Here is a 15,081-nt window from a genome sequence, read left to right as displayed (position 1 = left end):
TTTATTTATTTATTTTTTTATTGTTGGAGACGAAGTCTCGCTCTTGTCACCCAGGCTGAAATGCAATGGCATGATCTTGGCTCACTGCAATATCTGCCTCCCAGGTTCAAGTGACTCTCCTGCCTCAGCCTCCCGAGTAGTTAGGATTACAGGTGGCTGTCAGAATGCCTGGCTAATTTTTTGTATTTTTAGTAGAAACGGGGTTTCACCATGTTGGCCAGGCTGGTCTCAAACTCCTGACCTCAGGCGGTCCGCCCGCCTCGGCCTCCCAAAGTGCTGGGGTTACAGGCGTGAGCCGCCGCGCCCGGCCTATTACAGGCGTGAGCCGCCGCGCCCGGCCTATTACAGGCGTGAGCCCCCGCGCCCGGCCTATTACAGGCGTGAGCCGCCGCGCCTGGCTCCCTATTGTCCTTTCAAAAATATCTTTTTTGACTGGTTTATTGAAATTAGAATACCTGTAAGTTCCACACGTTTCATTCAGTTGGTAAATCTCTCCCTTTTTTTTTGAGACAGGGTCTCACTCTGTTGCCCAGGCTGGAATGCAGTGACACAATCACAGTTCACTGCAGCCTTGACCTCCTTGGGCTCAAGCGATCCTCCCACTTCAGCCTCCCAACTAGCGGGGACCACAGGCATGCACCATCACACCTGGCTAATTTTGTATTTTTTGTAGAGATGGGGTTTTGCCTTGTTGCCCAGGGTGGTCTTGAACTCCTGAGCTCAAGTGATTTGCCCACCTCGGCCTCTCAAAGTGCTGGGATTACAGGCATAAGCCACCTTACCCAGCCGCTTTTCTTTTTTTTAAACTGGAGGAAAATTTGCATACAGTAGATTTCAAGGGTACATTTTGATGAATTTTGTTAAATGTGTGCACCCATGTTGCCTCCACAGTTAGACCTCCCTTTTTTATGCCACCGACATATTGAACATGAGTTCTGTGGAATGTCTCGTGTTCTGAATTTGTCTGTCGGCTGCCTTCTGCATCATTTACATTATTTCTCCATTGTTTATATTTCCTGTAAACTACAAGCTGCTCTAACATCATTATTAGCTTTGGCTTTTTTGGGGGGATGGGAATGAGGTCCAGATGGTTAAGGTTGGGCCGAGCATGGTGGCTCCTGCCTGTAATCCCAGCGCTTTGGGAGGCCAAGGTGAGCAGATCACTTGAGGCCAGTAGTTTAAGACCACTCTGGCCAATATGGTGAAACCCCGTCTCTACCAAAAATACGGAAATTAGCCAGGAATGGTGGCACATGCCTGTAATCCCAGCTACTCTGGTGGCTGAGGCACGAGAATCGCTTGAACCTGGGAGGCAGAGGTTGCAGTGAGCTGAAATCACACCACTGCACTCCAGTCTGGATGACAGAGCAAAACCCTGTCTCAAATAAAAAATAAAAATAAAAGAAGGCCGAGGTCATCCAATCTATGGAGGTACACTTCGGTGCACCACATCCACGAGCACAGTGTCATGCTGCCCGCCTTTAACCATGGCAGGTGGTAACCGTCCCGTCTCCTTATTGTAAAGATCCTCATCGAATGGTTTCATCCTTTCGGAATCTTGCCTGTGTCGAGTATTTCATTAGGGTTGTGAAAGTGGCGATGCCTGATTATGTCTAATTTTTTAGGGGAAATTCTGTAAAAAAGAATTTCACCTCTTAACCAAAGCTCCAATTTGGTTACCCCCTGTGCTTTTAATGGTCACGTTTGAAGTGGCTTTGGTTTTTTAAATGCCAGTGCAATAGACTAATATTTAAACATGTCAAGTCAGAGAGTGCGTTTCCTTTTTCTGGTTTGTTCTTAAGTGAGTACTCGTTAAGAAGGTTTAGAAGACAGGGAAGCCAGTGTACCCGTGGGTCACCTGAAGCTCAAAGTAAGGAAGAACTTTCTGAAGAGGGGAGCTGCCTCCAGAGACAGTGAGCCCCTTCTGCCAGGGATGTGCACAGCTCCAAGTATAGATAACCACTTGGTGAGGATGTTGTTGGAGGAAGTTGTCTCCTTCCCGAAGCTAGGAGTGTGTGTGTCTCCAAAGTTTCTGGCTCTTTGCTAATACCAGGGCAGGTGATGAGGAATGGGAAGCTCTTCTTGTTGACATATTTGGAGGGGATACTCTGGGTTGCTTTGTCGACAGCAGTAGCTGTGGTCTGTAAGCTGGGAATCCCACAGGAGCTGAGGGATGGGAAGGGGATGACCAGGGAGCAGGGTCCACTGGGACCCCTGTTTGTTTAAATATTATCTTTGTATTGAAGCATTGCGTAAACACTGAGAAGTGCACAAATCATAATGGACAAGTCAATAAATTTTCAAAAAGTGAATACACCTGTGTAACCAGTACCCAGATCAATAAACAAAGCATTTCCAGTTCCCTTAGAGCCCCCCACCTGAGAATAACCATCCTAAGCTAAATTCTAATAGGTTCATTTTGCCCGTTTTTTAATTTATTTTATTTTTTATTTTTATTTATTTATTTTTGAGATGGGGTTTTGCTCTTCTTGCCCAGGTTGGAGTGCAATGGCATGGTCTTGGCTCACTGCAACCTCTGCCTCCCAGGTTCAAGCAATTCTCCTGCAACCTCTGCCTCCCAGGTTCAAGCAATTCTCCTGTCTCAGCCTCCCAAGTAGCTGGGATTACAGGTGCCTGCCACCACAACCAGCTAATTTTGTTTGTTTGTTTGTTTGTTTTGAGACAGAGTCTCGCTCTGTCACCCAGGCTGGAGTGCAGTGGCGTGATCTCAGCTCACTAAAAGCTCCGCCTCCCGGGTTCACGGCACGCCATTCTCCTGCCTCAGCCTCCCAAATAGGTGGAACTACAGGCGCCCGCCACCATGCCTGGCTAATTTTTTGTATTTTTAGTAGAGATGGGGTTTCACCATGTTAGCCAGGATGGTCTCGATCTCCTGACCTCGTGATCCACCCGCCTGGGACTCCCGAAGTGCTGGGATTACAGGCGTGAACCACCGTACCCAGCTCATTGTAGTTTTAATTTGCATTTTTCTGATGATTAATGAAGTTGAGGACCTCTTCAAATGTTTATTGCCATTCGGACAGCCTCTTTTATGAAATGCCTCTTCAAGTCTTTTGTCCATTTTTAAAAATTGGTTGTCTTTCCTTTGCATCTTACATGGCAGGAGTTCATAATTTAATATGTGGAGTCTTTGTAAGTCACCAGTCTCCCTCTATGTTGTTTCTATAAGGTTGTGGACTCTGTAATAGAGAGGGTTTCTCCCTTTAACCAGATGATTCACTTAGAACAACTTCACCTCTTGTTTGGCCGGTCACAGGTGCCTAAATGCACATCCTCTCACGCTGCTCCTGAAGATGTTGCTGCCACTGCTGTTAGTGGTAGCTAATGTCACGTGCCACTTTCCACAGGCCAGGCAGGGTTCTGTGCACTTTACGTATTAACTCTTGTTTTTGTTTTTTTTTTTTTTTTTGAGACAGGGTCTCACTCTGTCACCCCAGCTGGAGTACAGTGGCGTGATCATGGCTCACTGCAGCCTTGACCTCCCAGGCTCAAGTGATCCTCCCTCCTTAGCAACCTGCAGCCTGCATAGCTGGGACTACAGGTGTGCCACCACACCTGGCTGATTTTTAAATTTTTTTTTTGTAGAGATGGGATCTCACCATGTTGCCCAGGCTGGCCTCAAACTCCTGGGCTCAAGCGATTCTCCCACTTCAGCCTCCCAAACTGCTGAGATTACAGGTGTGAGCCACTGCACCCAACCCAGAGCCTGTGCTGCTTTGGACAGCATCTGGTCTCTAGGTTTTGCTTGTTTGTTTGTTTTTGAGATGAGTCTCACTCTGTTGCCCAGGTTGGAATGCAGTGGTGCGGTCTCGGCTCACTGCAACCTCCACCTCCCCGGTTCAGGTGATTGTCCTGCCTCAGCCTCCTGAGTAGCTGGGGACTACGGGTGCGTGCCACCACACCCGGCTAACTTTTGTATTTTTTAGTAGAGACAGGGTTTCTCCATGTTGTCAGGCTGGTCTCAAACTCCCAACCTCATGATCTGCTGCCTTGGCCTCCCAAAGCGCTGGGATTACAGGCGTGAGCCACCGCACCCGGCCTGGTCTCTAGTGCTTCTTCACAAGCAGTCACTCTGTCTTAACATCCAGCATGATAGAGGGGTTCAGTCCAAGGCAGTTCTGGGGTTACTGTGATGTCTGTCATTTCCCAAGCCCCCTGCTAAATATTCCTGTCCTTCCCTATAAGCCTGGGGTTGAATACTATTATCAGCCCGATTTTACAGGTGAGGAAACTGAGGGCTAAAGATGTTAAATGTCGTGCCCAAAACCACACAGCTATGAGTGGATGGTAAAGCCAGGATTCACTGCCTGACTCCTTCCTGTGACTGGAATCCCAACTCTCCTGGAGGTCACGGCCTATTGCTCCAGTGCCTGCATTCAGCCTACACATATATTTTGTTTGGCCTGCAAGATAAGGAGTGTTTTTTTGATTTGAGGTATGGTTTAGTAAGGCTTTGGTAATTTGGCTGCTTCTAAAAACACTGGGTCTGAGTTGCTGTGTAGCGACTGTCAGCTGGAGCCAGGTAGCCACTGCCCTCTGTAGACTACTTGGAGGTTCCCGCTCTGCCTGGCTTCACTCATTACTTGCCCAACCTGTTGTGATTTTCCGTGCAGTGAGATGTGAGACTATCCTTTTCCTCCTGCCACATACACGCCTGAGGGTCAGGTATCAGAATCACCTGTGGGGCTTTTTTAAGCTGTACTTCCCCTCCCCTACTCACCATCCCTACTATTCTACCACTGGCAGTGGTGAGACAGTTTCCTATAGGAATTTGTAGTTTGTCTATGTTGTATTAGGGTAGGAAAAAAGATCAACAGCTTGAGCCAGGCGTGGTGGCTCAAACCTGTAATCCCAGCACTTTGGGAGGCTGAGGTAGGTGGATTGCCTGAGGTCAGGAGTTTGAGACCAGCCTGGCCAACATGATGAAACCCCGTCTCTACTAAAAATACAAAGAATTAGCTGGGCATGGTAGCAGACGCCTGTAATCCCAGCTCCTCAGGAGGCTGAGGCAGGAGAATTGCTTGAGCCTGGGAGGCAGAGGTTACACTGAGCTGAGATCATGCCATTGCACTCCAGCCTGGGCAACAAAAGCGAAACTCCATCTCAAAAAAATTAATTTAAAAAAAAGGTCAACTTCCATATCCCTGTGTCCCAGTAGTGTCACGTGTGCCACACTAAACTGGAAAGACTGTGGAATTAAGGTCAGAACTGGGTTCTGGTCTTGCCTCTGCCTCTAACTTACATGCAAGTCAGTTGTCCTCTCAGGCCGGATATAGTAGCTCACACCTGTAATCCCAGCACTTTGGGAGGCCACGGTGGGAAGATCACTTGAGGCCAGAGTTTAAAACCAGCCTAACCAACGGGGTGAAACCCTGTCTCTATAATACAAAAATTAGCCAGGCATGGTGGTGCACACCTGTAATTCCAGCTACCTGGGAAGCTGAGACATGAGAATTGCTTGAACCCAGGAGATGGAGGTTGCGGTGAGCCAAGATTATGCCGCTGGCGAGACTCCATCTCAAAGAAAAAAAAGAAAATTGTCCTCTCAGAGCCCTGGTTTTCTCCTCTGTAAAATGGAGCTAGTAATTCCTGTCCACCCACCGAGGTACAGTGGGTGGCTCCAGTGAGATCATGACTGGTAACGTTCTTTGTAAACTGGGAGTTTACTTGCGCAGGGTAGTTGGCGTCCTCAGCCAAGCTGAGCATCCCTGTCCTCTAGGAAGAGTCCACATTCCTGGGGGCCTGAACTTGTGCTGTGGCCCTGGCCTTGTGCTGTGGGCCATATGATTGTGTTTGAAGGAGAGAGCCCATGGGACTTTCTCCGAGGCTTGGATACAGTGCATTGCTGGGGCCACCCTAACAGTGTGGTCCTTTCCCCCTCATCTACCTGGCACTCTTCTCCCTATGGAGGTGGACTCTGCTGGGCCATGTCTACCTTCTCCATGGGCTCCACAGGCACTGCTGGAGGGCTTGGGGATCAACTGAGACTATGAAAGGACTATCTGAATAAAACCAACTAGCCTGCAAAACTCTGCTAATCTAACCTTCAAGGTGTCTGTCTCTGTGTTTCAGAGGTGTGATTTGTTCATTCATTGCACAAAATTCACTTAGCATTTGCTCTGTGCTAGGCCCCGCACTGGGTGTTGAAGGTGAACAGGCATTCCACAGACGTAGGGTTATGATCGTTACCGAAGGAGCCCCTGGTGGCCTGAACTCAGGGGACCTGAGGGATGCAATGGACAGTGAGGCTGGTACAGATGATGGCTGTGCCTCCCATGTCAGGGTAGGGACTTTGGACTTTATGTTGCAGGTAGGGAGCCTTTGACAGTTTTTTGACAATGCCCAGGGAGGTTCCTGGGCATTAGCTTAGGGGAGGAGGAGCAGGAAGATGAGAACATGAGGAGTTTAGTGTGGGATGTGTTTGAGTGTGAGGTTCTGTGGAACATCTAGGGTTGCCGTGTGGTAGGCAGCTGGATTTATGAGCCAAGACTCAGGAAAGTTCTGGACTAGGGTTAGAGATCTGAGAGGTATTGGTAATTGATAGAGGATTGACTATGAATGGAACTGTACAGGCCAGGCACAGTTACTCACACCTGTAATCCCAGCACTTTAAGAGGCCCAGGCAGGAGGATCACTTGAGCCCGGGTGTTCAAGAACAGCCTGGGCAACATAGCGAGACCCTGTCTCTGCAAAAAGTGTTTTAGAAATTAGCTGAGTGTGGTGGCACACGCCTCTAGTCCCAGCTACTCGGGAGGTTGAGGTGGGAGGATCACTTGAGCTCAGAGGTTGAGGCTGCAGTGAGCCATGAATCATGCTGCTGTACTCCAGCCTGGGCAACACAGACCCTGTCTCACAACAAAACATAACAAAACAAAACAAAACAAAGCCTTACAGAGTGGGGGGAGGAGAAGAATGAACTGTGGGGTGGTTCAGCCCCCTCAAGTTACAGATGAGCAAATGGCCCCAGAAGAAAGCCGTTTGCTTATGGCCTCAGCAATGTCATTCATCCATTCGTTCAACAGATATTTATTGAATACCTGACATGTACTAGGAGCTAGTTTGAGTGCTGGGATACAGCAGTGAGCAAAACACTCATGGAGCTTACATTCCAGTGGGCAGACTCAGAAAGCAAATTAAATATTATGTTAAGTAGGGAAATGCTACAGATAAAAGTAAAGCAGTGTATTCTCAGATTCTAAAGATAAGGAAAATAGGGCCGGGCACCGTGGCTCACATCTGTAATCCCAGCACTTTGGGAGGCTGAGGTGGGCAGATCACTTAAGGTCAGGAGTTTGAGACCAGCCTGGCCAACATGGTGAAACCCCATCTCTACTAAAAATACAAAAATCAGTTAGGTATGGCAGTGGGTGTCTGTAATCCCAGCTACTCGAGAGGCTGAGGCAGGAGAATTGCTTGAGCTTGGGAGGCAGAGGCTGCGGTGAGCTGAGATCGTGCCACTGCACTCCAGCCTGTGCGATAGAGGGAGACTGTCTCAAAAAAAAAAAAAAGACTTTTAAGATTTTGACCTAAGTAATAGGAAGGATGGAGTTGCCACAAGGTAAGATAATGTGATGAGTAGGTTTTAGGGGAGAACTGGGAGTTCAGTTTTGGACAAGTTAACTTAGAGCTACCTGTGGACACCTACACAGAGTCAGTAGCAGCAGCAATAAGACCCTCATTTCAGCCCCTTCCCCTTCTCTTGGATGCCAGGTCTGTGCACTCGTCCTGTCTGGGTAACTTTCTCATCCCTGGCAGCTGACCTGGGCCACTGGCCGCCTCCCCACACTGAGAACTGACCCCAGCCCCTGCCCCTAGGTTGTGCACAGGGACCTGAAGCCCAGCAACATCCTGTACGTGGACGAGTCCGGGAATCCCGAGTGCCTGCGTATCTGTGACTTTGGTTTTGCCAAACAGCTGCGGGCTGAGAATGGGCTCCTCATGACACCTTGCTACACAGCCAACTTCGTGGCGCCAGAGGTGAGTGGCACAGCCTCCTCAGCTGTAAGAGTGAGGGGGAACTGGAGGCCTTGTGCCCCCTCCTAGAGGCCCCACGTTGGCCAGGACTCCAGTCTCTGTGACCTTGGCCCAGCTGGCAAGGGGAGATCTAGCCTGTGCCTGGGACCCTTGTCCTGCCCTTGAGGGGAGTAGCAGGAAGCATCTGTGGTGACTTTCTACTGCCCCCCAGACTGACCACCTCCCCTGCCCTGTTGCCAGGTGCTGAAGCGCCAGGGCTATGATGAAGGCTGTGACATCTGGAGCCTGGGCATTCTGCTCTACACCATGCTGGCGGGGTGAGTGTCCCTGGCCTGGACCCTTCCCCACTCCTGTAGCCCTAGCGTTTGGGCTGGGCGGTGCTTGTCTGATAGGAACGGCTCAGCCAGCTCTGACTCAGGATGGTCTGGAAATAGAGACATACTCCTGCCTCTGGGAGCTCTATCTTGGGAGTACCCCGTCTGAGGGGGAGACACAGTCTCCCCCAGTTCCAGGGTGGAGGCCAGAGTCTGTACCCAGTCCTTGCGGGCTTTTCTGCAGATACACTCCATTTGCCAACGGTCCCAGTGACACACCAGAGGAAATCCTAACCCGGATCGGCAGTGGGAAGTTTACCCTCAGTGGGGGAAACTGGAACACAGTGTCAGAGACAGCCAAGGTAAGTCTGTACGGCCTGCGTGGGCTTATTTGGAGGAGGGAGGCAGGGTCCCATCCCAGGGCTTTTCAGTAGTTCACGAACAGCCTCATTTCTCCAAGTGGATGTTCCACAAATCCCTGTTGCTATATTTCTCCACGTGGAAGATTCCCAGGCAGGCCACCACCATCCCCGCACCTTGTTGGGGTAACTTGGTGGTCATTCATTGGCCCTTCTTATTCTGGGTACTGTGGGGCACCCAGGGCTGCATCATCAGTCCCGGCCTTGTGGAAACCTAGTGTAGTGAGGGATACTACCTAGTTTGCACACAAGGAGCAGAGATGCCTGGAGGCACAGATAGGCGGACGCTCTTGGCCAGGGGTATGGACCGTGGAGACACAGAGCAGAGCAACTGGCCATGCCATGCAGAGCCTCCTTGGAGGAAGTAGCATGTGAGCTTTCAGTATTAGCAACAGTTTTTGGTTATTGGGAACCTGTATGCCAGAGTTGAACCCTCTATGTACGGCCACCTCACATCAACCTGTGAGGCAGGGAGTGGTTATTCCTATTTCTCAGCAGGGAAACTGAGGCTCAGAGAGTTTAAGAAACTTGCCCAAGGCACTCACTTGATGAGTGCAAAAGGCAGGTGTTGAACCTGAATCTGTCTGAGCCCAAACCTGAAGCTTTTCCCACCTTCCCACATGGCTTTTTGAAGGCAAAGGAGAAATGGAAGGGTGTTCCAGGACAAAGGGCCTAGAGCAGCAAAGGCCCAGAGACAGGAACCTTGGCTGTGTGCGGGGAGCCCTGGAGCAGAGTGGAGAATGGATCCCAGGGGCTGCTGCAAGGGTTCAGGCGGGAGCTAGCAGAAGATGGTTGCCCTTCTGTGTCCCATTAGGGGCCTGCTCCCCTGCAGCCCTCCCACCACCCCCTTGCCCACTGTGTCCCCAGGACCTGGTGTCCAAGATGCTACACGTGGATCCCCACCAGCGCCTCACAGCTAAGCAGGTTCTGCAGCATCCATGGGTCACCCAGAAAGACAAGCTTCCCCAAAGCCAGCTGTCCCATCAGGACCTACAGCTTGTGAAGGTATGGCCACCCTTGGGCTGCTGGGCATCTAGGGGGTCAGCCCAAGGTGGCATGGTCAGGGACTTGTGGCAGAGCCAGGCAATTCCATATCTGTGCGGAGCACCATGAGGTGGAACACAGGAGAAGAAGACACAGCCCTGCCGTCAGGGAGCTTAACACGCTACAGTGTCACGGTGCACTCACAGCCCCCAGTCCTCTGGAAGACACAGCTGCTGACCTCTGAACCCTCCAGTCTTAAGGGGATTGGACCCATGACCATAAAGGACCACTGAGGCTGGATTAACAGTGGGCTTGGCTGGGCGTGGTGGCTCACGCCTGTAATCCCAGCACTTTGGGAGGCCAAGGAGGGTGGATCACGAGGTCAGGAGTTCAAGACCAGCCTGACCAAGATGGTGAAACCCCGTCTCTACTAAAAATACAAAAATTAGCCAGGCATGGTGGCAGACTCCTGTAATCCCAGCCATTTGGGAGGCTGAGGCAGGAGAATCACTTGAACCCGGGAGGCGGAGGTTGCAGTGAGCCAAGATCATGCCACTGCACTCCAAACTTGCCTGTCTAAAAACAAAAATAAAACAAAACAAAAAACAGTGGGCCGTGGAACACTGAGAGGGGCTGGCCTACCCTTGGGGCATGCATCCCCTCGCCACTACATCTCCCACCATTGTGAACTGACCTCCCCGCTTCTCTTTCAGGGAGCCATGGCTGCCACATACTCCGCACTCAACAGCTCCAAGCCCACCCCCAAGCTGAAGCCCATCGAGTCATCCATCCTGGCCCAGCGGCGAGTGAGGAAGTTGCCATCCACCACCCTGTGAGGCACCAGGGCATTCAGGCCACAGGGCAGTGCTAGCTTGATGGAGGCAGCATGCTTCCCAGTGGGAGTAGGCCGGAGCCACAGGGCCAGAGGGAGCTGGAACCCGAGGGGCCAGGGAAGCCGCCAGCCCAGAACACCCCTAGTAAGGGTGTGAGAAGTGCCTTCTCCTTCCCCAGGATGGACTCTTCTCGGCTCAGGCTCTGCTGGTGGAAAGCGATTCACTATACAAACTCTTTTTTTATGGAAAAAATGGCATCAACCACCATGGATTTTTACAAGATCCATTTGCCTTTCTGGGAGCAGAAACAGCCATTGCGGCCCAAGGAGGGGAACTGAGTCACACTGGGGCTCTCTGAGACTCTTTAGAGCAGCTTTGGGATCCCACCCTGGGGACCCCCACGATTGGCCATCTGTAGCCATCTGCACACAGCTCCGAGACAGTCCAGTGTCACCTCTCTCAGAGCCTCTGGTTGGTTAGCAGAACTCATTCTATCCCCAGTCAGCTCCTTTTCCGTTCTGTTCTGCTGGGAGTTCTAGAACCACTTCCTGCTACAGGAGGGGACTCATGCCCTGCTGGCTTCCAGCTTCAGGCACCAGCATCCACCTCGGCCCCACCAGTGGACCCCTGTGGTCAGGCTGGGCAGCCCCAGAGAGAGGATGTGGAAAGCACTTTTTGGCTGACTTCTTTTGGGGTTGGCAACAGGACAGAGTTCACGGGAGGCCAGTGGGTGGGCCATGAGGGACAGGGGCTTTTTTCATTTCTTCCTCTGCTGGTTACTCAGGGTTCATCTGTCCATGGCCTTTCTAATAAACTGTTGAGTTGAAGCACGCTCTCCTCCACTGTTCATCCCTGAATTTACCCTCTCTCTGCTATTGGATGTTGAAGACATTGGCAGTGACAGAAAATGGGCCAGGTCCAATTAGCCCAGCTGCTTGGAACCAGGTCATCTGGGGAGTGTGTGGGAATCCTGCTGGTCCGGCCCACGCGTCCCTGCCAGGGGATTCCATTATGGTATTGATAACAGTATTATTAGCCACTGGTGACCAAGTGCCAGGCACTATGCCTGGGCCTCACATGAATATCTCATTTAATCTTAACCCTGTGAGGTAGATGCTCTGTATTCTCCTTTTTTTTTTTTTTTTTTTTTTTGAGACGGAGTCTCGCTCTGTCACCCAGGCTGGAGTGCAGTGGCCGGATCTTAGCTCACTATAAGCTCCGCCTCCCAGGTTTACACCATTCTCCTGCCTCAGCCTCCCCAGTAGCTGGGACTACAGGCGCCCGCTACCTCGCCCGGCTAGTTTTTTGTATTTTTAGTAGAGACGGGGTTTCACTGGGTTAGCCAGGATGGTCTCGATCTCCTGACCTCGTGATCCGCCCGTCTCGGCCTCCCAAAGTGTATCCCTGTTTTATAGATGGGGAAACAGGCTCAAGTTGGGGAATGACATTTTCTCATGCAGTATTTTCTGAGCACCCACTCTGGCCCCTGTACTGGATGCTGATGAACCAGGTAAAGAACAAGGCCATTGTGTCCAGGGGTCTTACCTCTCAGTAGGGGAGATGGACACTTAACAAGTCAAGGTCAGCTACTGAGAAGACATGTGCGGAATTAAACTTGGGTGAGAAATGGGTGGTCAGGGAAGGCCATTCTGGGGAGGTAACCCAGGAGCTGAGATCTGAATGGTGAGAAGGGGTCAGCCAAGACTGGGAGGCAGAGGGCAGGCAGGACAAAGGCCATGAGGGGGAAACAGGCTTGGTGTGCTCAGGGATGAGAGGAGGCTGATGTAGCTGTGACCCCAGAGCCAGGTGTTCGCCCAAGATGAGGCGAGAAAGGAGGCAGAACCCAGTTGTGCTAGGCACTGTAGGCCAGGATTAGGCGTGTGTTTAATTCTGAGTGAGGTGCAAGCTCCTAAAATAATTTAGGCGGGAAAGTGACATGATTTGATCATGATTTGATTCACATTTTTAAAAGATCCCTCTGGGTCAGATGGCGGTGGTTCACACCTGTTATCCCACCACTTTGGGAGGCCGAGGCAGGCAGATCAGTTGAGGTCAGGAGCTGAAGACCAGCCTGGCTAACATGGCGAAACTCTCCCTACTAAAAATACAAAAATTAGCTGGGGGTGGTGGTGCACACCTGTAGTCCCAGCAACTCGCAAGGCTGTGGCATGAGAATTGCTTGAACCTGGGAGGCAGAGGTTGCAGTGAACTGCGATCACACCACTGCACTCCAGCCCAGGCAACAGAGCAAGACTGTCTCAAAAAAATAAAAGATCATTGCAGCTGCTCTGTAGATAATTTGCAGTGAGGTGGGGAGGCAGGAGGGAAGCAGGGTGACCAGGTTGGTGGCTATTGCAGTGGCCCAGGCAATAGATGAGGTGGCTTGGACTAGGGTGGTGGAATGGAGATTGGGATGGAGTGGATGGGGTCAGGATATGCTCTGGAGGTAAAGTAGCAGTTGGCCGGGCGCGGTGGCTCATGACTGTAATCCCAGCACTTTGGGAGGCCGAGACAGGCGGATCACGAGGTCAGGAGACCGAGACCATCCTGGCTAACACAGTGAAACCCCATCTCGGCCGGGTGCGGTGGCTCAAGCCTGTAATCCCAGCACTTTGGGAGGCCGAGAAGGGCGGATCACTAAGTCAGGAGATCGAGACCATCCTGGCTAACACGGTGAAACCCCATCTCTACTAAAAAAAAAAAAAAATACAAAAAACTAGCCGGGCGAGGTGGCGGGCACCTGTAGTCCCAGCTACTGGGGAGGCTGAGGCAGGAGAATGGCGTAAACCTGGGAGGCAGAGCTTGCAGTGAGCTGAGATCTGGCCACTGCACTCCAGGCTGGTCATCGACAGAGCCAGACTCTGTCCCCCCCCCAAAAAAAGAAAAAAGAAACCCCGTCTCTACTAAAAAAAATACAAAAAAATTAGCCGGGCATGGAAAAAAAAAAAAAAAAGTAGATAGCACTTGCTGGCAGTTTGCATGCAGAGGATAAGAGAAACAGGAGATTCAAGGATATCTTCTAGATTTGGGGGGAAAGAGTTTGGGGGGAAGTATTGGAGAGGAGTAGATTTGAGGAAAATTTTTAGAGCTCTGTGGAAAGTAACTTCTAAATATCCAAATGGCAGGGCATGGTGGCTCATGCCTGTAATCCCAGCACTTTGGGAGGCTAAGGCAGGTGGATAACCTGAGGTCGAGAGTTCGATACCAGCCTGACCAACATGGAGAAACCGCGTCTCTACTAAAAAAAAAAAAAATACAAAATTAGCCAGGCATGGTGGCGCATGCCTGTAATCCCAGCTACTTGGGAGGCTGAGGCAGGAGAATCGCTTGATCCCAGGAGGCCGAGGTTGCGGTGAGCTGAGATTGTACCATTGCACTCCAGCCTGGGCAACAAGAGTAAAACTCTGTCTCAAAAAAAAATAAAATAAAATAAAATAAAAAATAAAAATACAAATGGAGATGTCAAATAAGAGTTGTAATTAGAAGTTGCAGTTCTAGGGAGAGATCTGGACTGGAAAGATAAACTTGGGAGTCATTAGCTTGGAGAAGGTTTGCAAAGCCAAGAGACGGGGCTTCTCAGAGTGTGGTCCACGGACCAGCAGCATCAGCATCATCTGGGAGCTGAGTAGAAGTGCTGAATCTCAGGCCTGTCCCCAGACCTGGTTAATAGAAATCTATGTTATAACAAGGTCTACATGTGATTTCTATGCATATTAAAGTTTGAGAAGTGCTGTTCTAGGGACTGATTAAAGATGAGGGGGTCAGGGGATTCCTGTGCTGAGCCCTGGAGCACCAGCAAGGGAGACTCAGGGATGACAACCAGAGGAACCCCCCACCCCCAGACTGGCAAGATTCCAAGCCTTATGAACCAGGCCTTGGTTTCCATTACTTCTAGCCTCCCCCACTTTACAGATTTTAGAAAGCCAGGGCCTTAGAAGTGAGTAAGTTCTGTTATGATGGAAGGAGATTCTGATAACAGCAGCTAAGTTTTGGAGCTGGCTTAAGTGTACAGATTCTAAGCCTGGCAGCCTCCCCACAGGAGCAAGGAGGGTGCTGTTGGGGCCCCATGGGCTCAGAAGCCCTCCTGTGCAACCAGTGACACTTACGTGGTACTTAGCCCCAACCCACGTCCTGTGCGTTTCACTTATTGGAGACTTGGTTTCCCTATCTTGGAACCAACATTTCCTGTCCCACCCATCACCCAGGGTTGTCTCCCCTGGACCCCATCACTCAGCTGGAATCCTAAGCATCACCCTGCCTCCTTCCCCCAACTTCTGCATCCTGGCACCATCAATTCTGTTTCCTAAATATTTGGAGGATCCATCCCCTCCTCTCCATCCTCCCTGCCCTTCTCATATTTTTGTTCTTCCAGTAGTCTACTAAATCCAGACTTTTGTGTCCCCAACATCCTCCATTTACAATCACAAATCTGACCCAGCATCTGCCCTGAAGTGACTCCTCACTGTTTACAAGATAGAGCTGAGGCATCCTCACTTGAATTCAGTGTCCTGTGTGATCTGGCCCCACCAAGACTCC

The 15,081-nt window shown here is 50.7% G+C and overlaps 1 protein-coding gene across 3 annotated transcripts in view; it reads left to right on the top strand.

Annotated features, from left to right (window-relative positions):
• Window positions 1-11,375, top strand: part of RPS6KA1 (ribosomal protein S6 kinase A1) — a 45,665-nt gene extending 34,290 nt beyond the window's left edge. For all 3 annotated transcript variants that reach the window (XM_017856434.1, XM_017856435.1, XM_017856433.1), the window contains 5 exons: window positions 7,837-7,998; window positions 8,236-8,312; window positions 8,554-8,671; window positions 9,596-9,733; window positions 10,426-11,375. In XM_017856434.1, coding sequence (XP_017711923.1) covers window positions 7,837-7,998; window positions 8,236-8,312; window positions 8,554-8,671; window positions 9,596-9,733; window positions 10,426-10,548 — 618 coding nt within the window. In that variant the 3' untranslated portion in view covers window positions 10,549-11,375. The remainder of the gene's footprint in view (window positions 1-7,836; window positions 7,999-8,235; window positions 8,313-8,553; window positions 8,672-9,595; window positions 9,734-10,425) is intronic.
• The last annotated feature ends 3,706 nt before the right edge of the window (window positions 11,376-15,081 follow it).

The sequence above is a fragment of the Rhinopithecus bieti genome, unplaced genomic scaffold (assembly GCF_001698545.2).
Source record: "Rhinopithecus bieti isolate Rb0 unplaced genomic scaffold, ASM169854v2 scaffold_41082, whole genome shotgun sequence".
Lineage (NCBI taxonomy): Eukaryota > Metazoa > Chordata > Mammalia > Primates > Cercopithecidae > Rhinopithecus > Rhinopithecus bieti.
The sequence above is the reverse complement of the archived record's forward strand: the minus strand, read 5'-3'. Positions and strand labels throughout refer to the sequence as shown.